The 25092-nt window shown below is 34.2% G+C and overlaps 4 protein-coding genes across 4 annotated transcripts in view; 3 read left to right on the forward strand and 1 right to left on the reverse strand.

The window, feature by feature from the left end:
- Window positions 1-58: 58 nt before the first annotated feature.
- LOC143343672 (centromere protein I) lies at window positions 59-4475 on the reverse strand. Its single transcript, XM_076768812.1, has 15 exons — window positions 4319-4475; window positions 3953-4078; window positions 3724-3873; window positions 3549-3637; window positions 3208-3338; window positions 2949-3129; window positions 2751-2860; window positions 2531-2685; window positions 2068-2268; window positions 1882-1988; window positions 1593-1784; window positions 1360-1484; window positions 1173-1290; window positions 879-1049; window positions 59-796 (listed from the first exon to the last, which is right to left on the reverse strand). Exons 1-15 carry the CDS (start codon window positions 4368-4370, stop codon window positions 722-724), a joined length of 1983 nt encoding a protein of 660 aa, XP_076624927.1. The 5' UTR covers window positions 4371-4475; the 3' UTR covers window positions 59-721.
- A 902-nt stretch (window positions 4476-5377) lies between these two features.
- Window positions 5378-10551, forward strand: Smg5 (Smg5 nonsense mediated mRNA decay factor). Its single transcript, XM_076782713.1, has 8 exons — window positions 5378-5631; window positions 6626-6848; window positions 6936-7106; window positions 7201-7469; window positions 7769-7949; window positions 8046-9765; window positions 9843-10178; window positions 10255-10551. The coding sequence occupies exons 1-8, from the start codon at window positions 5558-5560 to the stop codon at window positions 10320-10322; spliced, it is 3042 nt and encodes a 1013-aa protein (XP_076638828.1). The 5' UTR covers window positions 5378-5557; the 3' UTR covers window positions 10323-10551.
- Window positions 10552-11125: 574 nt separating this feature from the next.
- On the forward strand, window positions 11126-15606 carry Ubqn (ubiquilin). Its single transcript, XM_076782765.1, has 7 exons — window positions 11126-11692; window positions 11806-12004; window positions 12108-12396; window positions 12607-13308; window positions 13470-13599; window positions 13881-14004; window positions 14255-15606. Exons 1-7 carry the CDS (start codon window positions 11591-11593, stop codon window positions 14329-14331), a joined length of 1623 nt encoding a protein of 540 aa, XP_076638880.1. The 5' UTR covers window positions 11126-11590; the 3' UTR covers window positions 14332-15606.
- Window positions 15607-17620: 2014 nt separating this feature from the next.
- Window positions 17621-25092, forward strand: part of LOC143340409 (uncharacterized) — a 41031-nt gene continuing 33559 nt past the window's right edge. Inside the window, exon 1 of the mRNA XM_076762357.1 lies at window positions 17621-17958. The gene's annotated coding sequence lies outside the window, so the exon portion shown is untranslated. The remainder of the gene's footprint in view (window positions 17959-25092) is intronic.

A 25092-nucleotide genomic window follows, 5' to 3' on the forward strand; every position in this document is an offset into this window, starting at 1 on the left:
TGTTTAACTTTTCATGTATTTGCATACTAAAGTAATCGTTCGTTCATCAATGTACAAGATTTGATGTATCAACGATAAATTCAACGAAAATAAGACATTCCGTGAATACAGTATTCGTTGAACCATAGACAAAGTATATAGTAGACGTTGCATGTGACGTTTAGTTAATGTAACTCGGATTGGGGTGAGACTTCGCCATTTCTATCACTTTCAATATCATCGGTTTAAACGGCAATGTGACTTCACCACTTATAGCGTTTGAAATTAAAACTAAAGCAGGAATATCGAGAAAGTAATTGTTTTGGAAACAATCAAAATTCTATAGATTACAGGCAAGATGCAAAATGGATCATTTAATGGAACCACAGACTAGGTACAGTATAGATTTTCCACTCAATGCATTTTCGTGTCACAGTTAAAGTTGTCGAAATATTCTACTGCACGAGCCATGTTACGTAAACTCGATACTTCGCGCAACTTCGAGAAATCGAGAAAGAAGGCGAGTGCTAACCTTTCTTTCTTGCTCTTGAAAACTGGGGACAACCGTATTGTTTCGAGGGGTAACATTTTATTATTTTTTCGTGTTATATATTTAAAACAATTTTTTTTATTTAATACATGGTTTTATTTCAAGTATAAAAATATAAAAAGGTTGTATATTTGATATAAAATTTGTAAGCTATTGTACCTCCACAATATTTTTAATATTGTATATATATATTTATACTTCAGTTTGAAATGTAGTAAGAAATTTATGCACGGTTGGAAAATACTGTAAAGCAACATTCATAGCATCCTATAAAAAATTTCGTAATTATTTATACGATTATCTGTTTAGACTTTCTCTTTTGTACTTTATTTTAGAAGAAAATTTTCACCTCTTTTGTACATATATCAAGTCCTGCTGTTTTTAATGCATATTTATAAGGCAAAACTGCGTAGTGATGAAGAATATTTAAATGGTTATTTATCTTACAGTGTTCGAACTCTTTTAGTATTTCGTGCGGAAGATTCTTTAAAAAGTATTTTTTACGTTGTTTTGTGAATAACTAAAAATAAAAAAAAAAAAAATGTATCCAGATACGTAGTTTTTTAAATATGAAAATTATTTTACGTAATATATTAATATTTCTTATTATTTTGTGATTTATGTTACTTTTGTATTTACATACCTCATCATGCCATAATACGCCAAAAATATCTTCAATATAAACAGATACAGTTTCGATTCTTTTTTCCAATAACGCATCTGGTGTACGTTTTATAAAGTGCAAACTCATATCATGATATCTGTAATAAAATGTTGACATTAAAAAACCATTTTCTAGACGTAAAAAAGAGAAATTAAAAAACAAATACCTTAATAACAAACTACATGTCATTGATAAAATCGTACAACTTTTTGAAACAAAACTTCCATAAATTACTGCGGGAGGTGCCACTGTGAAGAACTGTATAGAACTTCGATTTTCCAATGTACAAATCTAATTATATTAAATGAAAACAGATAATTTAATGACAAACGTTTTGTTATTATGTATAATCACACAAACATATTTTCATTTATATCATTGTTTAATTTTATTACATACCTGATTATAAAATAACAACGCTTCTGAAAGTAATAAAGTGTGATAAGAGTGTATATTTAAACCAGACACGATAAGATCTTGAAAGAATTTAGTAAAAATGAGAACAACATCCCTCAAATTATTCATTGGAATTTGTCCTAAAAATGGCGTAGGTGTCTCTTGACTGCATTCTTCAAATCCTTCATTAACAAACTACAATAAATAGCGTTTTAATATGAGCAATTCGCGTATGATAAAAAAAATCCTGGTTAAATAATCGGATAACAAAACAATCTACTATTTGACGTACCAAATTTGTAATTAATATTTTTAAAGTTCTGATAATTTCACATTTTTCAGTTAACGACGATTCGTAATACATATTTTGTACATATATTAATATTTTTTCCTGTAAATCTGTAAACATTGCGCTTTTACAATATAGGTCAGAATAACACGTCAATTAATAATTAATGTTATTTTATTAATAATATACCGCTAATAGATGCTGATGTCATCCATTGTAATAAAATTAGAAGTTTCGATCGATATTCTCCTGTATTGAAATAGAAGTACTCGTCGAGGAAACGATTTACAACAGGTATACCCTGTTGCATATAACGTGAAAATTCTGCAGTCATATCGAGTAATGCATTGATTTCTTCATCGGGAAATTTCTCGTTTTCTAGTATGAATGCTAACATAAAAAAGCGATTAAGTTTAATTTTGTTAAAACATATCGCAAATTTTCAAAATCTTAATACTTCACCGACCGGTAGCGGTTGACCCTAGGCTATCGCGCGGGAATATATGCGCTTTTTCTTTATACCTATGGAAACGTTAAATTAAACTTTGTGAAAGTCCTTACTATATTGTTCGCTTTCTGTTATTACAGGATAATTAAATCTAACAACAAAGCCGATTAATAGGCTACCGGTCGGTATAATGTTAATATATACCTCTTATCAACGTATTATAGAGATTGTAAGAAAATCTACTTTGATAGTGGAAATCCGAAAATGTTAGAAGGTGATATCCAGCTGTATTAACTAAAAGAGATATGGCATTACATGGCAATTCCATGCTAAAATGCAATGATCCTAATTCTTCCATGCTGAAATATTTTATTATGTGAGAAGTATTCATGAACAAATTATTTAAAACAAATTGAGTATTTACCTAGAAATATCGAAAATGGATTTTGTATCTTTCTCTTTGAAAATACTAGAACCAATACGAAAGTAATTTACAGATGGTACCAGTGGTATCGTTTTTTTTGTTCTCATTTTCTATTAAAGTGCATTAAAAAGTATATATATATATAATTTTTTTTTTTTAAATATATTCATATGGATTTTGTATTTATTGCATTGTTACCTGAAATTTTGTCCAGTCATATGATTGAAGATGCATGTCTTCTCTTTCTTGACTTTCTAAACGATCCTTGGCATTTTGAAACATTTTTTGCAGAATTTCTGGTATTGGTTTCCACACACTTTCTATATTTACTGACCGAGTTGTTTCAGGAACTAATTCAGGTTTATAGGTCTTGAACAATCTGAAATATGTTGTATGTAAATTTTATGCTTAGATATTAAATTTTGTTGATAGAACACTTGTAATTATGGTTACTTACGATAGCAATGCAGTTATATGCACTTGAGGTTTTGAATACTTCTTTTGTAAAACTAATAGTCTGGATACATCTCTGCGTGTTACATCATCTGGTTTTGTTAATACATAAATAAGACGTGCTATATGCCTATCCTAAAACATTAATAAACAATCTTTTTGTAATGTAATTATAATATAATCATTGCAGTTAAAATTTTTGCATATGAAATGTGTCCAATTTTAATTTATAAATAGAAGTTTGGAAACTTAAAATTTTGTATCCATACTACATTTCAATTCTATTTGTTCACATCAACATAGATTCTGAAATATGTGTACTTATAAATTAATTAATATAATTACCAGTTTTTCCTTTTTCAGCATCACATAAAAGAAAACAGTATAGTACATGTTTATAACTTTTTGATCTACTAATTGATAATTCCATAAACCTAAAAGCATATATATATATATCAATGGATAATCAAAGTAGTTGAATGCTTAAATTTATTTAATGACTTAATGAAAATAATATTACCAACTATCCATTGTATAACAGCAATAGACACAGAAATTGGCAAGTCATTCACAGATGTTAAGCACCAAGTAGTAATTAATTTGAAAGTATTTTCAGGTACCTTATATCTTGGAACTAGACATTTTATTAAGCCTACCTCTTTAGTAGCACCTATTAAACATTTTCTTTAGTTTATTCACTTATCAAAACGTTGTTGTTTGTTTCTCTATAACATTTAAAATATACTAACTTAAGTCACTGTTTATAATAATATCTGCTAACAAATTAATATCTTCATTTTCTAGTCCTTGCGATGTTGCATACACTTGTAATGTGTTTAATAGCTCCTCAAAATCCTGATAACCTTTTCCTTTAACTAAAAAAATATGATTCAAACATCAATAGAACGAAAATAAAGAAATGTAGAATCTTCAAGTAATACTGCTTGAGGTATAACTAATACTGTTTCCAAGTATAATTAGTCCTTTTAAAATAAAACGTAAACGTATAGCTCTAAACTTCAAGCAATATCAACTTCTTTATTTATAATAATTCATTGTCTGTAATTTTCTGTTGACAGAAAATGTTATTGTAGGTTTCTTTCCTACTCGCTTACGTTTTAGTTTTTTCAAATTTTCTAAACAAATATTCCTTTCTTCGTTAATCATCGCTGCTACATTTTTTCAAATATGAAATGCCAATTTGACTGTTGCACTACTGTGTAATAAGTTCATAACACAGTATAACACGTGCATAGTACATTCGCTGCATGCATACGGACATTTGTAGTGTGTCAGCTGTGTAGTGTGTATATAATGAGGCATTGAATGCATTAAATAGTGGAAAGTCTTCTAATTTATGAAATGACATTGGTGATTCTCATTGGTTTTTAGCGTCATTCCACCAATCAAAATCCTAGTGTCATGAAACACCCAAACGTTATGGAAATCAGTTTTGGCGGGTTTTTGCACACGACAACGACGAGTGGGTAGATATGATCATTTAAAGAAGTATATCCAAAGATTGAATCGGTATTACGAGTATCGATAAAATACCGGTATTTTTAAATAGTCGTTTTATTACCTTTAAAGAAACTAAATGTTTTGAAATATTATGTCATCGAAACGATAGTATATAGATATAGATGTACAGTCAGTCTCATAAGTATTCGTAGACTCATCATTTACAAAAGAAGTTTTGCAATAATGTTATTTAGTAAGCGAAATATAGATTATTTTCTGAAGTTATTCGTTTTACTTTTTATTGGTAATAGTGCTCTGAATCAATAACATTGAATTATGACATAAAAACGGTAAGGGGGTTAAAGTCAGTTAGAATACTTTAAGGCTTTGAGTCCTTTGAATCGTAAAACAGGAAATTCCATTAAATGTCCAGTTTATCGTATATCTCATCTATGGTTTATTCTTGACCATAATACACTATAATATAATTACAGATTTTTTAATTAATATTTCAACATTCGATATTCTTGAAGTTAATCTTACAGTTGATAAAATTTTATAATGAACTTCATTAGTGTTACTGTTCTAGTTTATAAATTATTAAATTGTAATTGTTCTAAAGTGGTGCACTCCATAGTTCGAAAACGTATTATTTGGTAACACTGCTGCAACGATTTCCAGATGATTTTCCTTGCGACAACCGTTGAACAAACTGTATGTTCGTGTGCATGCCTTTAATTGTATTGAGCTCTGCAGTTCGTGGGAGGTTTTTGGAGGTAGGCAAGGGCGAATGTCGAATTTTCTTACCGTGGGACGGAGGTGCGCGTGTCAGGAGACCGCGGGAAAATGAATAATGACGAAGCGGCCAGGAAGTGAAAAATGATCGAAGCAAAATGAGGAGGACCTATAATACTGCAGCAGATGCCCGAACGTCTGATTGCCTCGAACAAACAAGACGTTTGCACAAGTAATATTAAAACTTCCACGAGATCGTAATTCTTCTCATTTACGTCACCAATCCCCCATTACACTAGAAAACCCATTTTTAAGAGATATCGATGTGTCGCAATTTCACTTTGCATTAACATAACCTCTATCTATGTACGATCTTCTATTGGCGCGCTTTTATGCGTAGCTCTTTTCTTCCGTCTCATAGAAAATCCTCACGATGAACAATTATGCAATTGGTTTACGACTTCTGAATAATTTATACTGTCCTGTCCAATATTCGAAATAAACTAACAATGGATATGTAACAAATTTATAAGTATAAAAATTAAGCTTCAGTGTCATGATAAAAATACGATAATTTTGTTATTGCGTTATTTTTTTTTGTTTTAAATACTGTTTCTTTTCAACCTCTTTGTAATGTGATAGTATTGATAGACATTTTATCAACATTATCAATGAATAAATGTGAATATATATATTATAGAATTTAGGTTATTCCTTCTATTATTGTATATACTTTACCTGAGTTTTATATTAAATTAGAATATGCAAATTAGTGATAGAAAATTATAGGAGAATAGATCTTTTGTAGATGAAAAAATAATAGAGTTCTAGAGATTACCATGACTTTTGTAAATGGGGTGCCACATTTTTGTAACCTTTATACAACATTTGATATCAAGATGATTTCAATGAAGTATAATAATAGATTATTCAAGGTCATAGAAGATAGTGAAGTAGTAATTCTTAGGTTATATTCCCTTGTGGTCAATGCTCTAAATAGGTAGCTTGAATCAAAGAAATATTAACTTAATTATGTTGTATGATTCATATTGTAGATGTTGAAATGTAATATAAGAATTATTATTTCATTGTCTTTTATGGGTTTGAGTCATCTATTATTGTGCTATATAACTTTTATACATTATGTGTGTATATATGCTGTTAATAATATGAACCTTTAGCAAATATATATGCAATTAATGATTCAAAATTTATTTGATTAATAGGGGTATAACGGATATTGCCAAAAGATTAGATGAACAAAAAAGCCGTGCATTAACAGTAACAGATTTATTTACCCCTTCAGGGGAAACATTGCGAGCAAAGCTTAAAGATTATTGTGTAAGGTTAATAATTAAAGATCCTATTGGGTATGCACGTAAAACTGAGGAGTTATTATGGAGGAAAGCATTTTATGATACTGTATATGCTGCTAAAAAGTTGAGAAAGGTATTCATTTTTATTCAAATGTGTATCATAAAATCCACTTCATTATCCTTTTTGCAAAGATGTTATAATTACCAACTGTAATCATAGAGCCGAAGTAATGTATGGACAGAAACAGAAAAAGCAGTGTTATCTGTCCATTTAGCAGTAGGAGTGGGATTTTACCATCACCTAATACTGAAACTACAATCAGAATATGGTTTGGATTTGGTTGGTGCTATTGACTTTGCATTTATGCAAAATGAAACTGGTTTGTCGAGTGTGAGTTTTTATTGTGTAAAATATCAGTTATAACGAATATTATATACAATGAAACTAATCTAGTTTTTCATTATTCTTTTTTATATTTCCAAAGGCAAAGAACAAGATGAGTCAATTTAAAGTTCATACAGAAGAAATAAAACAGTGTGTTATGCGCTTAATACATAGAAGCTTGGTATGCCTTGGGGATTTAGCTAGATACAAATTAGAATTAGATCCATATTGGGATCCAATGATAGCGAAGAGATATTACAAAATGGCTATAGCAATTGATCCAAATATTGGACTACCACATAATCAATTGGGCACTGTAGCAGGCAATAAAAATTATGGTCTTGATGCAGTATACCACTACATGAGATGGTTGGAATAACTTTTTATTTCATATTCGAGTAAAAATGTTATTTTCTTGTTTCATTTTGTAGTAATTTCAATTGTTTGCTTGCAACTGTAGAAATACAGAAACATTTATTCTTTCTAGGTTATATCTTTTTTTTTCATATATATAAAATTTCTACAACACATCATTATTTTCTAAAGCTTTACTATACTTTTGCCGCTTATATCGATATTTTTAACAAATGTTTTGTAAGGATTACTGTAAATGACTTTAGACTAACTAAAATACAGAACTAATTAGAATAATAAGAATTACTTTCCAGTGTTTTATGTACTGAACCATTTGAAGGAGCAGAAGGAAATTTAAAGAGAGCCATTGTTACTCATTCTATTTGCACAGATGAAAAGCGCACTACACACATGTGCGTATCAAGATTATTTTCCTTATTACAATTATGGGATTATGATATACCGAATTCTGACCGAATAAATCAGGAATGCCAAGTATGTAAATGAATACATATTAACGTGTAAATTTTTGATAAATTTTATACTTTTGTGCATTATTTTCCTATGTATACGTCGTTGCGTTTCTCACAGGATCTCTTAAATAGCATCGAAACTTGTCTGAGTATGGAACAACCTGAACCAAGTGATACAGATTACAATGAAAAAGAAAGCAGTATTGAAGTGTATCTTCAAAACTGCAAAAATGGGCATGTAAATTATTTAACAGATGACATGATATTTAAGATTGTAGCTATATGCTTGATGTCTATTTCTCAATTAAAAAGCAAAGAATCTAGCGAAGTACAAGGTGTGGTCGCTATAACATTGGCAATATTATCTCAACTAGTACAATTTACAATAACAAGACTACAGGAGTCTTTTATAGATGTGCCGTTACCAAACACGGAAGTTTTACAGTCAAATGAGCAATCAATGCAACAAAATAACGAATGTAATAATACACCCGTAAATGCCGAAGAAAAGAATGATGTAATGAAAGAACTAAAGTCAAATTCAAACGAAATTGATAAGCCTATGAATAAAAATGACGATAAAACATCTTCCAAAAAAAGAAACGCAGAAAATAACGGGGAAGTTCATAATGGTACGCGGAAAACTTGGGATAAAACTAAAAGTTTGCTTACAAAACTTCGACGACGAAAACGAAGAAATAGCAGTGATTCGGACGCGAGTGACGTTGAATCTTTCAGCGATGAGATAAATTCAGACGTTTCCGAGACAGAGGACGATGTATTGAGCGAAGGAAACGTTTTATCAGAGGATGCATTATCGGAAGATGTCACAGACGATGAAGGCTCTAGTATGCGAGCAAAGAAAGAAATTACAGTCGAGTCTGAAACAAAGAAACTTAATGGACACGTGGAAACGGAAACAAAAGTTGAAGCAACCGATAACATCAATGATCACGTACAAAACGGCGAACAAGCATTCGATGCCCAAATAGACAAAAAACTCGACGATAAAGATTCCGTGACTAATTCTGGAAGTGCGGTAACTAATTCTAATACTACGTTCGAAGAAAGTAATGGATCCTCGGGTAGAGTAACGTACATTGCCCAATTGAAAAAACAAGATTTGAACCCGGAGGAGGTATTGAACGTATTGGTTGAAAAAGAAATACTCGCATCTATTAAAATATGTTGCGACTGGTTAAGGAGTAATCCAGATATCATAAGGATATGTGGAAAAAGTTCACGGATTTTACTGAAACGCGTTACGATTTTATTGAATTTAATTAACATCGATACGAAGATGTTAGAAAATTGTAAGAACGATAGCATGATTTTGTCAAGTGTAGATAAACTGAAGGAATGTATTAAAATTATTCCATTGCCAGAAGATATTGATTTAAGAGGATTGAATCTGTTGGAAGATGCCCAGAAGTCGCTTAATTGGAAAATACTGTACAAACATAAAATGAATAAACGGGAGGAAACTTTGCTGAGGGCATTGAAATTGATCGAATTTGGGCACTTCCTTAATTCTGTCGAAGATGCCGGAGTGAAGTACGAACCAACGAAACAAATGTTTATAACGATCGATGTGAACGCTGCTAATGTAACAAAGGGTAACTGCAAGGATTTGGAAATGGATCACTCGCGTGGAAAGTTGATGAGACATATGGGAAAGTTATGGTTGAAAGCAGAAGTTTGTGCTCTGGAGACTCGTTTAAGATCTAGACTTATGTCTCCATATTTAGTGCCAGACCACGAAGCTTTAGCAAAGCATACACCGGCTCTTAAGCGTTTAGTGTATGCTAAGAAATTCATTGTTGTAATTCCTAGTGTTGGTAAGCGGTGTAAAAATATTTAAATTGTTATGGTATTTTCTAGTTAAAAATGAAAATAACGCGTGTATTATTTTTAGTCGTTTCAGCTTTGGACGAAGTAAAACGGATTAGTGGCCGTGCAAGAGAAGCAACACGATGGTTGGAAGGTCAATTAAAGCGAGGTTCGAGATTCCTGCGAGCCCAAAGACCTCACGAGAGGTTAACGTTACCCTACATAAAAGGACCGAGGCCAAAAGATAAAGAAGCATGGCTATTTTTCCAAATTATCGAATGTTGCCACTACCTTACGCAACAGACGAAAGTTGGTATTACAAACGATGCAGAAACACCAGTTGTGACATTGCTAACAGGTTGCAGCCCAGATGACAAAAGAATCCTTTCTTTTAGTCCTAATGGATTGGCAAAGAGTGCAGGTAAATTTTTTTTTTTCCTTATTATCAGTGAGTAAGAAAACTTTTGTTACATGTCCAATGTGGTATTGAATTATAGGCGTCAATATCGAATACATAGAGTCATTTCATACAAAATGGAAGGCGTCGAGTAAAAGTCATGGTTGAGCATATCGGACTAATGAAGATGATCATCCGCTTCTTCCTCATACTGAAGTGAAAGTAAAAGACTTGACCCTTCTTGAGAGCTGCAAATACGGTCAGCTGAGCGGGCGAGTCTGAGAGGGCTGGAAACCCAGAAAGGAAAATCGATGGTTCTCCTACAACATAACCAAAATGGAACTTTAATATCTTTTTTCATGGAAGAATTCTAAACAATAAAATGGTTTCCTTTTAATCGCTCGTATTGCCTTTTATGTTTAAAAAAAAGCTGTATTTTTCACTAAATATTTTTCAATAAAAGTGAATACGCCATCGCGATGTTTTTAATACGGAAGAATCATTGGACAAAAAAAAAAAGATGAGAACGAGTAGATGAGTTTACATAGCATCAAAACGTAATGTTATTATCATTAAAATACATTATGCAACAATAATATAACATTAATAATATTTAAAACAGTAAAACACGACGTATTAAGGAAATACTTTTGCAATGAATCATGACGTAATTATGACACTATTATCATTATGGTATAGTAATACATACGCATACAGTGCCCTTTAGGAACAATATTTTGGGAAACTAGACGAAGACTTAATTTCAAAATTTAAGAATTTCGATGACAAAATGGAGTTAAAATATTTTTTATAACACACATTTCGTCTTTATCGCGTTATTATCTAAGTGTAGTATTTTTATTTGGATTTCACAATTTTTCTATAAAATACATCATTTTTTAATAATGCGGTACATATCTAGTTATATCGTGCATGACGTTCATGGATACGCCTAGTTAGTGTTTTAACGTTACGATAGTGGCAGGACGACATAATCTATTAACCTAAAATGATTTGTGGTTTTTCGTAAATAATATCAATTATTTTGTGCATGAGATTGTCGTTTTGAAATTCACGTGTTCTAGCAAGTACTTTCTAGAAAAACGAAAGAACCGTTTTTTTAAGGAAACGCATTACGTGTCGGCGCGCAAAGAAACTATACACCAACGCGTTGACACATCGTGTACTTTTGTCGTCTCGTGCATTATGGCTTAGCATAGAATAGCTGCTCAAGTTGACCCTTCTATGTGATCTTTATGGTTCTTTGGAATAACTTGTTAACAAAATTGAGCGTAGTTTCTTTGGGAACGGGTTTGCGGACGAAATTTCCGTTGTGCGAAAAAGAATTGTAGCATTCGTGAAAAGTGGTGCGCAATTGGCCCTCGACGAGGGAGAATCGAAAGCGTCGAAAGTAACGAGTCATCTACCGATTCAAGATGGCAGAAGGCCAGGATACTCGGAAGAAAATCACAGTTAACGTCAAAACGCCAAAAGAGAAACAAACCATTGAAATCGAGGAGGATGCGAGCATTAAGGATGTAAGTTTTTTAATTCTGTATTTGTACATTTATTCAAAGGCGGGATTTATCGTTTACTTACGTTTGTCATTGTTGGGTTAACTTCAATAAACTTTTTCTCCCGGAATTTACAGTTTAAAGATGCAGTTGCGAAGAAGTTTAATGCTCTAACAGAACAGTTGTGTCTGATCTTTGCTGGGAAGATTATGAAAGATCATGAAACACTGGGTACACATAATGTCAAGGATGGCTTGACGGTTCATCTGGTTATCAAGGCGCCGCGTACACCTTCCAGTCAAAGTCAAGACTCTACTGCTTCTCAGAGACCACAAGGTAAGAATGTGATATGTTAGGAATCCAATCACAACTTCATTTATCATAAATGCTATGCTATCATTGTGAAAGATTTACATTTCCTTGTTTTTGTTACATTTAGCTGATATAAACGCCAGTCCATTTGGATTGGGCAGTTTAGGAGGTCTCCTGGGACTGGGATCTCTTGGTATGGGATCAGCTAATTTCATCGATCTGCAGCAACGTATGCAACGTGAACTATTGTCAAATCCAGAAACGATGCGTCAAGTACTAGATAATCCCTTGGTGCAAAGTCTAATGAATGATCCAGAGAATATGCGTAACTTGGTAACATCTAATCCTCAAATGCAAGAACTGATGCAACGCAATCCAGAAATCAGTCATATGCTGAATAATCCAGAACTGTTGAGGTAAGAACAGATTTATCCAAAATGTACTACAACTGTATAGAAAGTCCTCTGCTTACACAATCGGTATCCTTCAAAATTATAAATGAAATAACAATTTACATGTCTCTCGTAACCGCGCGCCTATAAATTCATGTAACATAAGGACTCACTCACCGTATATGAAAAATCAGTGTGAAAGTAGCCATGTGATAAATGTTTAAATTCTTTTAGACAAACAATGGAGCTGGCGCGCAGTCCGTCGATGCTACAAGAATTAATGCGTTCCCATGACAGAGCTTTATCTAATCTGGAAAGCATTCCTGGTGGTTATAGTGCACTTCGTCGCATGTATCGCGATATTCAAGAACCTATGCTTGCAGCTGCAATCAGCGAGCGTAATCCTTTTACAGCATTGCTGGAAAATAACGGTAGCCAAGAAGGCCAGACTAACCCGCAGCAGGGTCAAGAAAACAGGGATCCATTGCCAAATCCTTGGAATCAGAATCAGAATCAGAGTCAGACTCAGACTCAGAGTCAGAGCAACGAGTCGGAGTCAGAACAGCAGACAGCTCCGGACATACTGGAAAGAATAGCTCTATTAAATTCACCAGAGGCGCGAAGTCTTTTGGGACAAATTATGAGACATCCGCAGATGGTGCGAAACATGTTGGAAGCTCGGTACACGAGATCTATGCTGGAAGCTATGGCAGCGGATCCAGCTATAGCCACTAGGGTGATTACTGCAAATCCGTATTTTCGGGGAAATCCACAAATGCAAGAACAAATGCGAGCCATGATGCCTGCATTCATTCGTCAAATGCAGAATCCCCAAATTCAGAACGTTGTTACAAATCCTGATGCTTTAGCTGCCATTATGCAAATTCAACAAGGCATGGAACAATTACATACTGTTGCTCCAGAACTTGTTGAAAAGTAAGTTATTACATACATGTTTAGTTTTTGTAATTCATCTTTTAACCTCAAATCAAAAGAACGAAACGTAAAAATGAAGATTTTTTTTTATTTTATGTTATAGTTTTACCAATGATAAAGTTAGTCACGTTTAAAAGTTTATCAATGTAAATTTTTTCTAGTATGGGTATGACTATACCACCTGCACCAACGGCACCAAATACAGGTGCGACAAATCCAAGTGCACCAACTACGCAACCAACGACGGATACAAATCAGCAAGATCCATTCTCTCAATTTATGGCACGCATGGTAAATATTTTGTTTACTTTACAGTCCGTTCACATGATACGGTTTCTGGACCGATTCGGTCATTTTATCGAATCGGTAATAGCTAAAAGCAGCGTTAAAACCTTTTTATATTTTCGTAACATGTTTAGCTCTGAAATGTATGAATTAACCTCTATTCGCTGTGACGTGTATAAGCTTTCATCATGCGTTGTGCTGGAGGTAAAATGGCCGTATCGTGTGAGCAGTCTGTTAGTTCGTGAATAATGTATAAACGAGCCAATTAGTAATTTTACTTTTGTCAGGTAACGGCGATGGCATTAGATGGAGTGGATGGCCTACCTGTACCTCCACCAGAAGAGCGCTATAGAGCACAGTTAGAACAGCTTACGGCTATGGGGTTTGTTAATAGAGACGCTAATTTACAAGGTAACGATATGTATAATCTTCAAACCTGATTTCATCATCTTTACCTCTAAGTATTTAATATTGGTATGCTTTTAGTTATTTAATAGTTTTGGTACATTTTTTTAACAAACAATTATAACACAATTGATTTTAAAATTAAGAAATATGCTTTCAATTATTAATTAATTCGTGTTAGTAGAAACAGAAAATTAATATTATCGATGGTATATTAATATATAATATTTATAAAAAATTTTGGTGTCGTTTTCAGCATTAATTGCCACATTCGGAGATATAAACGCTGCTATTGAACGGCTACTGTCTAATGGACAAGTGTCTATGAGCTAACCACCCATATGCAATACTGTTATTCCATTACTATTTTTAGTTTTTCCTTATTTACCTCTTACAACAGGCGTGGTGAGAGATATTTGAGGTAACTGGCTGTCAGAAAATTATAAACTTCTACCCCAACTCTTGACAGAATACACGCTACTGACTCGTTCAACATGCATTTTTATTTTGGATTGGTACTTGGTCGTACTTGATAAAAACAAGTACTGGTATTTAAATGTTTAACTTGTTCACATGTTTCACTCTCGAAATTTCTAGATTAATTCTTTATTCTGTACGTTTTCTCGATGTGCTGAAAGTACTAAGTAGCTCTGTTAATGTATTTCGTCGGTGTAAATTTGTTCATCACACGTTCAAGAAGATTTATATTATTAGATTGTAATACGGGGGATGTGTCCTTCTTTGTTATTATGTTGATGGTGTTTCTTAGAAACAATGGAACCTGCATGGAAAATAGATTGCCGTTAAATAAGTATGATGCTTCTGGCTTGTTCGGTTGATTACAAATTTTCATGGAGAATAATTTGTTTTGCTTAAACGTAATATAATCACTCTAGTAAATGTATTGCATGAAACGTTAATATATTTGCAAAAGAAACGGGGGTATGGGTAATTATCAATTAACTAAATAACATTCGATATATAGGAATATGACTTGTCGAGACTACGAATTAAAAACTTCGAGCTAATGTAAATCATAGTTCAATTCTTCGTTCTGCTTAAAGTGGAACCGTATTCAATTATTCATTAATGTTTTCCATGTAAGTTTTGTACGTGTGGCAGGTGAGAAGCGAAATTTTTTTTTGTTTCATCTTTATGCCGACGCACATTGTTTTACCTTTTTTTGTTTTCTTAGTCTTTATTGTATGCGTAAAAAAAAGTAACTGTGCACTACATGTCTTAAGATACAAATTTAGCGATTTGTAGCGTGATGATCGAGAATTCTATGGTGTAGGTTGTTTATATAGAGAAACGCGCGGAAAAATCGATTTAACGAGATGTCACATGTAAATGTGTTTAAATTGGAAAATGTAATCGTCGGTTAGCTTTTAAGATATATTGAAAGAAAAAATGGTAAATGTTGTAAATTATCTTTATTGATGAAAAAGGAAAAAAACAATTATAATTTTACTACTTTTGATTGATGTACGATTACAGGAATATCCATGCGCATTATAATAAACTTTTATGTGTATTCAGTATACTTCATTAAACAAGGTATTCTGTACAAGCGATTATATGACAAAATAAAATTATGGTTGATTCATATTGACGAATTTTAACTATCAAGTACGTCTAAGATATTATTCAGTTACCTTAGTGATATACATTGTAAGTGGATGATACGCGAGTATTAAACATAATAATATGTTTAGAAATAACATAGACTGGAACCTATGTAAAATTTATTATACAGGGTGTCCCAAGTTTTAATTGGCAAACTTTGTCAGTGTATTCTTTGGGTTTAAACATAAAGAAAAATGTTATATGAATGTTACATGAACATAGGTCTGTTGTAACTTCTGAATAAAGCTTTAAACAACCTATGTTTATATAACATTTTTTTCTTATAATTGTGACATAATTATATATTAAAAATTCGTTATTAGTTTGTCATAAAAAATAAGATTGTTATAAGAATATGGGCGGATATACAAGGTGATTATTATAAAGTAACTGATATGATTATCTCTGAAATTTTAGGAAATATTTGAGAACTAAGCTTTATTTCAGGAAAAAAGAAATTAGTTTTTTTTACGTGACAACGTGAGATGTCTGCAGTATCAGTAAAGTGGATTGTGACAAAACAAGAAATTCTGCACTTACATTACTTCCAGATTCTCCTGATTTATTCCTATGAAAAACTGTCTTATTTTCCAAAATCATATCTCCGTTGGAAAGAAGAAGATTCGAAGTGCGTATGATACTAATACTACTCCAATTTACAACAATTAACCTTATTTAACGATACACTTCCGTTATTATAGTTATTATCGAGGCTTTTGAATGCACGATTCATTAAATTTTTTACAGATTATTTCGTATATAACGAAATTTCTACTTTATTAAATGATTTATTAGCACTATAGTATTAACTTTATTACTAGTATAGTAGATGTACAATTGAATACTATTTTATATCGTGTACTTAAGTGTTTAACTCTTTTTCGGTGGAAATGAAAATTTTTATGGAAATTATATCTTTTGTTATTTAATTTAGAATTTTCTTGGATATATTTTAATTTTTGTAAGTAAATATATGTAGAGTCGATGATATAACAAAAGAATATTTTGGCGGGAAGCATCGATTGCGGCGCACTCTAACTGAGAACTATTAGTTTTATGCATTCACGTAACAGTCGGTAACTAAATTACATTTTAAAGATATGAATATATCAAAATACTTGTTTAATTGGTTGCTATGCCAGTTTAATAAAACAATAAATGTGTGAAGTGAAGCAAATTTTCTTCAGGAATAACGAGTAAAAATTTTAGATTCATTCATCCTTTAATGAATTCTGATTTACGAATAAATTTACGACGAATTTAACTTTAAGATGTACTCGAATACGGGTATGCTAACAGTCGTGACGTAATAGATGAGCTTGAACGAACTCAATTAGATAAGTCAATTATTTACCAATTTTTTGCAATGCTTTTAACGAGAAGGACGAATTTACATAAGTGATGCTTTTGCCGCCTAATGTAACTTCATTCGTACAACCGTCAATTCAAGAAGTCGTCGAGTGCTTTAAGCGACAATACAGAAAAAAGTTGCTCAAAAAAAGAATTCTGTTTACATCTCAACACAATCTTGAAGAAAAAGTAATAGAGTAGTATACAAAAATTAATTTAAAAGATTGTTCTTACATAGTAGCGAATGTGCAGACCAGCATTACAAACACAATGTTAAAAAGAGCATAAAATTGAAGAAATTGATGAACAAGAAAGGACAGTAGCAGAAGACATTGAGAAGGTTGACTTAGAAGAAATTTACTCCAAAGAAAATAGACTTAGGATTGTTATAGAAACAAACGATGGGACAATTTCCCATTAAAATTACTTAACTATGTAATTTTTCGTTATATGTATCATCGTATGTCATATGTTTCAGTTTGACATATATTCCATTAGTTGGAATGTATAAATGTAAGCGTTGGAATACTTTCGTGTATGTACACTGAAAGGATGATCTGCGCATCCCCTCCACGCATCATCAACGAACTGCACCGTGGTACGATCAGTCGGTTGGCGCGGCGTTCAGTCTGTGTTGATCGCTCGCACGGTTTGTAGGTAGTGTGCGTCTGACTGGATCATAACGCCGGCTTCGTAGCGTAATACCGCTTATCGAGTAAGCACGACGGTCGATTGACGTTTCTTGTGTGAGTTACGAGAAAACCCGTTGGAGTGTGCGCGAACAGAGCGCGGACGAATCGCGTTGCGGGCATGCAAGCCCGCTGGAGCTCTCACGTGCGCGTTTGAATTTTCGAAAAGAGCAAAAGTGCCGCGCCGGGGTGGTGCAGGTGTGTTGTTTGGTGCAAAAGGTGGTGCTCCCGACCCTGCACGCGGTGCATTCTCGTCGTCGAAAACGTTGGCAGAGCCAGCGGAATGTGGCACGAGGTGAGTTAGCAGCCCGCCCGGTTTCGCTTACCGAGGCCAGGGACGGATCTCGACGGGCCCTTTTTCCTTTCCCTTACATTTTACGGCTTCTTTCTAACCCTACTCTGCGCGATTATTTCTCGTCGCGAAGAAACACCGACAAAATTTCTGTTCGACCGATTCTCTAGGTTGTGCGATTCAAATATGCGTCGTGGTTTTCTAAGTAAATTCTTCAGCGATTACTGCGCACGATCTTCTGCAGTCAATTTTAGCTAACACATTGGGTTGTGAATCGTTGATGCAGCAATGAATCGAAATCGATGAAATGCACATTGAAAAATGATTAGACACGCGTCGAAGTCGACACTGTGTCGATCCAATATTATTCCAGCACTGACTTTTAAAAATGTGATCGTTAGTGGGATCACGTGACCAAACTGTCGATACGTTTAACCGCTTTTTTTATCATTTTTAACGACTTTTCTCAACCGTTCGATTCTTGTGCTCTGTTTAGGTTTACATCCTGCCTATTTAGTAGTTCGTGAGTGTTAAACGAATTTCGTTGGAAACGTGTCACCTTCGTGGCGTGAAGAAAGGTAACGTTTTTACGCATGGAGATACGATCAATAAATACGTTAGGCGCCAACCGTTTCTTAAAAGAACTTCTGAAAGTTAGCACGTTTTAAAGATCTCGTTAGTGGGGAATATCGATGTAATTAATAATGTGGTGCAATTTAATGTAAGCAGATTTGCAGTACACGTTAAAAACATTGTTATCTGTTGAGATTGGATTTGAACAATGATCCAATTTATTTGAACGAAAGGTCGCTGAATGGCACCTAACACCATCTGGTGTTATGTAGCTCGCTGGTCTTATGCGGTGACTGGCGGTTAGTATTTTTAACACCCTGCACTGTTACAGTTCATTTCATAGTTCTTGTTTTACGTACCATAACGAGAAAGTAATTATTGATAAATCTTATCTGGTAAGAAAGAAAGTTTAACCAAGTCGTTAATTTTGAAAAAAAAAAGAATAAAATTGTCAGCGTTGAAACGAGTTTGTATTATACGATTACGTTATGATTAACGTTACAACGAGACGATAGTATATCATGGGAGTGTACTGTACTTAATGTCTCGAATGAATTATCGATACGAGCGGACACAGTCGATCAATTGTCGTAGAAATTTTAGCGTGAAAAGGGTTAAAGAATTTTAGCCATGCGTCGGGCAGATGCTGTTCCAGGCAAATGGTTCACAGTTGGCATAAATAATGGGGTCACGTACAAGATTAGCCCGTTTCTTACGTCATTGCCATAACTTCACTCTCTTTGTCGCGTTTCGTATTCCCGTGTCGAACTCTGCTCGAACAATTTCTTCCTGCTTATGGCACGAAGACGCGCAGACATTGAATCTGCAACGGATTACGCGATTTAGTACGTCTGTGATAACCTAGTTTTCGCCTTCGAACGCCTTGAAGCATCTAGTTATGGAAATTATATCATATTACGCGTGGTTTTTTTATGTATATCTATTAGGGATTGATATATTAATAACTGTCGTGTCATATACTCGTTTTCGTTCTCATTTCTCTTCAAGTACGGGGTCCTTAATGCAGGGGTTCTCAACTCCTTTTTTCGTGTTCATTACTTTTCAAAATTAGATTTAATGAAATTAATGCACAAGTATATCCAATGAAGAATAATAATTAACGAATTCATTAGACTACCATGACAGTCAACGTGTTAAGTAATTAATGAAATTAAGACTCTGAACCTGTAGTCGACAGCAATATTTTTATTTTACAATTGAAATTTTGAATACACATTTTGATCTTCAAAATTAACTCAATCAATAATTTATACATTTTTAAATTTAATAAATATAAACGTACACAAAACCTCGAAAATAACCACGAAGATGATAATAGAGGTTAAACAATAGATAAAATATTAAGCTTCCAGGGATTTTATTCCACGAGAACCCAGAGGTTGGTGAACTTGGTAATAGAAAGCATACAATATCATGAAACACCAACCCTTTGGGTAGTTTATTTTACGAGGTTAGAAATTAGCTAATATGTTGTCCAATCTGCAGCAGGCAAAGGTGTGCCCTCTTTGTATTAAATGCCACGAACTCTACTACATGTATGTAGAGCGCCTGATTTATCGCTTGACTGTACGATGCCTGCAATATCTTAGGAGCAATCGATTAATTTAACAGGACTCCATAAAGAAAATTCGAGAAACGCGAAACCAAGTCAAGTGCACCCGAACCAGTCATTTTGTTTTAGAGCTTCGAAACTGTTATACTATACGGGTGTATGAAATGTCTGCCCGAATTTTCATGCGAATATTTAAAACGTCATAACTTCTGAACGGATTGGACGATTTTAATGTTTAAAAAAGCAAACTACGCGTATTTTGGTGGGGAATATGTACAAATTGCAAAAATATTCGAAAAGTTGGTCCTTGACCTCGCAAAATGAGAAAAACCCCATAGAAATGGTCCAATTTTCAAACAGCCATAACTCCTACAATTGTGAATATATTTCAATGAAACTTTTTTCTGAAGTAGAGCTCATGGGTACCTACAAAAAAGTATTAGACAACTTTTCTGTAGGGCGTCAAACAAAATTACTAAAAATGAAAAAGGAATTTTTAAGAAAAATCGACAGGGGGTAGGTGCCTAAATTTTTCGACGAAAAAAAAAATTTTTAATTAATTCTGAAAAAATTATTTTCGGTTGTGGGGGGCAATTATAATCATTTTTGGTGAATAGACATACCCCCAAAATCCTGCGCATTTTCGAGAAAAAAATTCAGGAAGGCGCCTAAATTTTTCGACGAAAAAAAAAATTTCAAATCGTCCTGGAAAAATTATTTTTAGTTGTAGGGGACAATTACAATCATTTTTGACGAATAGACGTACCCCCGAAATCCTACCCACTTTCTAGAAAAAAATTTAGAAAGGTGCCTAAATTTTTCGACGAAAAAAAAAATTTCAAATCGTCCTGGAAAAATTATTTTTAGTTGTAGGGGACAATTACAATCATTTTTGGTGAATAGACACACCCCCGAAATCCTACCCACTTTCTAGAAAAAAATTTAGAAAGGTGCCTAAATTTTTCGACGAAAAAAAAAATTTCAAATCGTCCTGGAAAAATTATTTTTAGTTGTAGGGGACAATTACAATCATTTTTGGTGAATAGACACACCCCCAAAATCCTGCGCATTTTCGAGGAAAAAAATTCATTATGGGCGAAACTTGAAACGTTAATAACTTTTTAACGAAGCCTCCATGAACAAATTGGTATTCTTGATTTTCGTCGTATTTTGACCTCTAGAATCTCCCATTACAATTTTTCCCAGGGGTGGCCGAATACCTTGTATGTTTAGGTTCTTAAAATAGTTATTCAGAACTATTATATCGAACCACGTATATCGATTTAAGTAAAAATTCACGCGGCCCTACAGTCGACACAGTTTTGATCGGAACTTTCGTACAACAGTTTGAAATAATTATTTACAGAACCTTTTCAAATTCTAATACTAAAATAGATTTTAAAGTTAAACGTTTCGGTCTGTTCGTCCACCCACGCAATCTAAAAAGTTTTCATCGAACCGTTTGTCGGTACGCGTTGAACAGTTTGGTATACTTCGTGTTTCGAGCGTACGCTGTCCGGCTTTAACATCGAAAGGGTTAAATAAGAGGTTTGATCGAATAATGGGAAAGTTTGCCCATGGTTTTCGATGGCTTACGTCGTCCCTGGAACGGCGAGGAGAGGTGGCCTCGCGATTCGTGTACGCAGGATATTTTGTACCCGTTACTCCCTCGAACGCATTCCATCTCACGCTGCTGAATCGCAGAGCGAAGATTAATTTGTCTTCGGACAAGTTCGAGCGTTAGAGATCACCGTGCACAGCTTTTCTTCCGTTTCCGTTCGTCGCGCGTCGCTTTCGTCGAACCTCCCTCGATTTTCTGGCATTTTATCGGCGAAGAATCTGCAGCACGATGTTATATTTACATATCCTATATGGAGAAGTTTAATCTCGTATTTCCTGTTTGGAAAGAGCGCCCCGATTTGACGAGTATTACGCAGTTGTCGACCTTGTCTGGCATTTACGGTGTAATCCAGTTTAGGGATCGAAGATTCTCACAATTATATTATCGCTCTTCGAGAGTATCAGACGTGTAATCCGTCAAGTTACCGGAAATCCAAAGGACTTTTTTAATGACAAAATTTATTTACGTATAATTTTTATTTTATTCTTTTGTATTAGTATTATTTTCAAACGATTTTTTGTTTAATCGATTAAATGTATTGTATCTACCTACATAGATAGTATATTATTTTTTTAAGGTCTTCATCATTAATTACTCGTACGTTGTTTCAATGGAAGCTTAGACGAAAGCACGGGAGAGTTGGAAATCAGAGTACTCATACGAAACAGTATTTAAAAACAATAGAAGCCACGAGAAAAGTGCGTAAAATGGAGAAGGTAAAGGAACTGTTTAAATTTTTATAGCACGAAAGTAATAAATTTATATCGAATCGGTAATTTTGCTTATCTTCAGTCCGCGCGCGTAACGATACGTACGGATCATTCGTGAACAAAGATTTCGAAATGAGACAAGAAGAATTCCTCAATTTAATTAGCGTGGAGCGAAGGAAACAAAAATACGCTGTCAGTCGCAGGTTGAGCCCTGCTGATGAAGGTATACGAAGGTTATGCTGTAGCAAAGGCACTCCTTAGTTCTGGCTCAAGGTCGGACTATTAAGAGGCTAAAGCACACCGACGGGTTTACGTCGTCGTTTACGAGGAACGGCTTGTCGCGACTTCTCGAGTTAGGAAATAGTGAAAACGGCGAAAAGCGAAGAGGAGACGAATTATGCGTGTCGCGACGATAGCCAACAACTCTTCCGTGCGTCGGTTTCGATTAGAGATGGACAGAATTCGATTCGAATAACGAACGACTAATAAAAACTCAGGAAAACTCGTGCAATTTGTTCCTTAACTTTTGCTTTTCGCGAGTCTACGTAATCTGCATAAATATGCGATAACTAAGATTGCACGTGTAAGTAAATTTTTTAAAAATAAGCTCGCGTAAAACGAAAGCGCCGTCGGAGTATTTTATAAGGGAAACTGAAACAAGCAAAAAATTAATCGATATTTTGCTACGATTAGTTCGAGCGATCGTTTCGATATGATCTAGCAGCGAGAAAAAAAATTAAGATAATTAACTTCTCTTTCATTATTTTAATGCCTTGTGTGATTTTATATAATTTCATAACGTCAATTAGTTTTTACGTTAGAAATTGATTTTCGAATTCTTTAGGGTGTGTTTTAATTTAGTGCGTTAATATTAAAGGCCGCGGAATCGATTACCAATCATTTTCTTAGCTGTATAAATACGTAGAGTATTAAACAGTTATTTATTCTAAATGTGAAACGATACCCTTCGAAAGAAGAATAGTACATTACTTTCAACTGCGCGAATAGGTTTCAGTATTGCAATTATGGCGATTGCACTGTATGATGCAACTATTTCTTAAAAAGAAATATTTTTGCGACGGTCACGAGGTTCCTTGACTTTCCAGTTACGGTCGAACGGCGATCGTTAGCATTCGATATGTACTTCCTGTATGAATACTTAAGGATAAGTATTGCAAGTAATAGTTTAAGGTAGAGAAAGGAATATCAGGCTTGTTAAGCGTAATGGCTTCAAATTTATGAGGTACGCGTTGGTTACGCACGCATCCCGTATTTCCAATAAAACGCTGAAAAATCGAGGAAACCGAGATCTGGCCTTGGATCGAAACACTTATTCGACCTTGAGTCCTTTCAGAGTAACTGCTACGGGCCCAACGACGAGTCAATAAAATACTACAAATTTTTGGAAAATAAAGTAAACGCGAATTTAATCTAGTGTAATTAAACAATGTTTTAGAATTGCTTGTTTCGACTAATCTCCTCTTAGCAAGTGCAGAAAATTGATATTAAGAATAGCGTAGTTTCAGCAGTGGTAAAAATAGGCTCCTATTAAATCCCAACTCTGAGCTCATTGTTTAGTTACTTCCGGTCTTCCAGATGGCTTAATTTAAAATATCAGCATTGGGTTTTGAAACTCGACGTCGAGTATTTCTCGCGGTAATATTATCCGTTCCCAAAGACGAATTATTTACTTTTTACGTTAGTTTCGCAAACGTCAAACATTATTTATGGATTACGTTGATTAGTTTAGCGGTGATCTTCGATTCGTTCCTCGTAAATAACTTTTGCCCAACGCTGATTGGAAACAATATTCTCGTTGTTATTCGATGCAGAACGGAACCGCGCGTCAAATAAAACACATCGCAAGAAATGACGGTATAAGTTATCAGTTTACTGTCTTCTAATACACCGATTTTATTACCAACGATCCCCTGGTTTTTGTATTATGCGAGAAGGTGGCAACCCGAAAACTAATGCACGCGTGTTGCAAGAAGCGCCTTTCTCTTTAATCCGGGCGCACAGTAACTGACAATGAAATATCGTTCGACCGACGTTATCACACGGAATATCGTTCGAACAGCGGAGAAACGACATTTCGCGTGCACCGGCCTAGAGCGTTCGAAGCAAAAAGTTCTAGCGAGAGAAAGGGAAACGGAAGCGGAATGAAAAGTGATCGCACCGAGGGGCCACACGGTGGGCCAGATTTGAAATTTAGCAGTTCGAATTTTCAAAGAAACCAAAAATTTATATCAGCGTATGATCTAACTGTACCAAGTCCCATCTTTGAGACGATTGAGATTTATTACCTATTTCCTCGGTCGTTGAAAAGAAAACAGTGACCCATCGCGGGACACAATATCGCGATCCAACAGTTATAACGCGTATAACCAGAGCAGCTGCAGCTTGTCCCCAAACGACGCTTGGTTGTCTACTGTCATAACCGTTTTGTCCGCGAAAGTGTTAAGAAGATAAATTCTTCTTGTTCTTGTTGACTTTGATTCCCTCTTACGCGTATCTAATTCTTCTTTGCTCGATAAAATAAATCGATGATAAGAAGACAAATTTTGAAAGGAATCCAGTAAAGATTACCGATAATTTTTCGCGGGTTAAGAGGCGTTAGGGGTTAAGAATGTATTCCGTAAATTTTCAAAGTCCTGCGA

This window comes from Colletes latitarsis, chromosome 1 (genome assembly GCF_051014445.1).
Source record: "Colletes latitarsis isolate SP2378_abdomen chromosome 1, iyColLati1, whole genome shotgun sequence".
Classification (NCBI taxonomy): domain Eukaryota; kingdom Metazoa; phylum Arthropoda; class Insecta; order Hymenoptera; family Colletidae; genus Colletes; species Colletes latitarsis.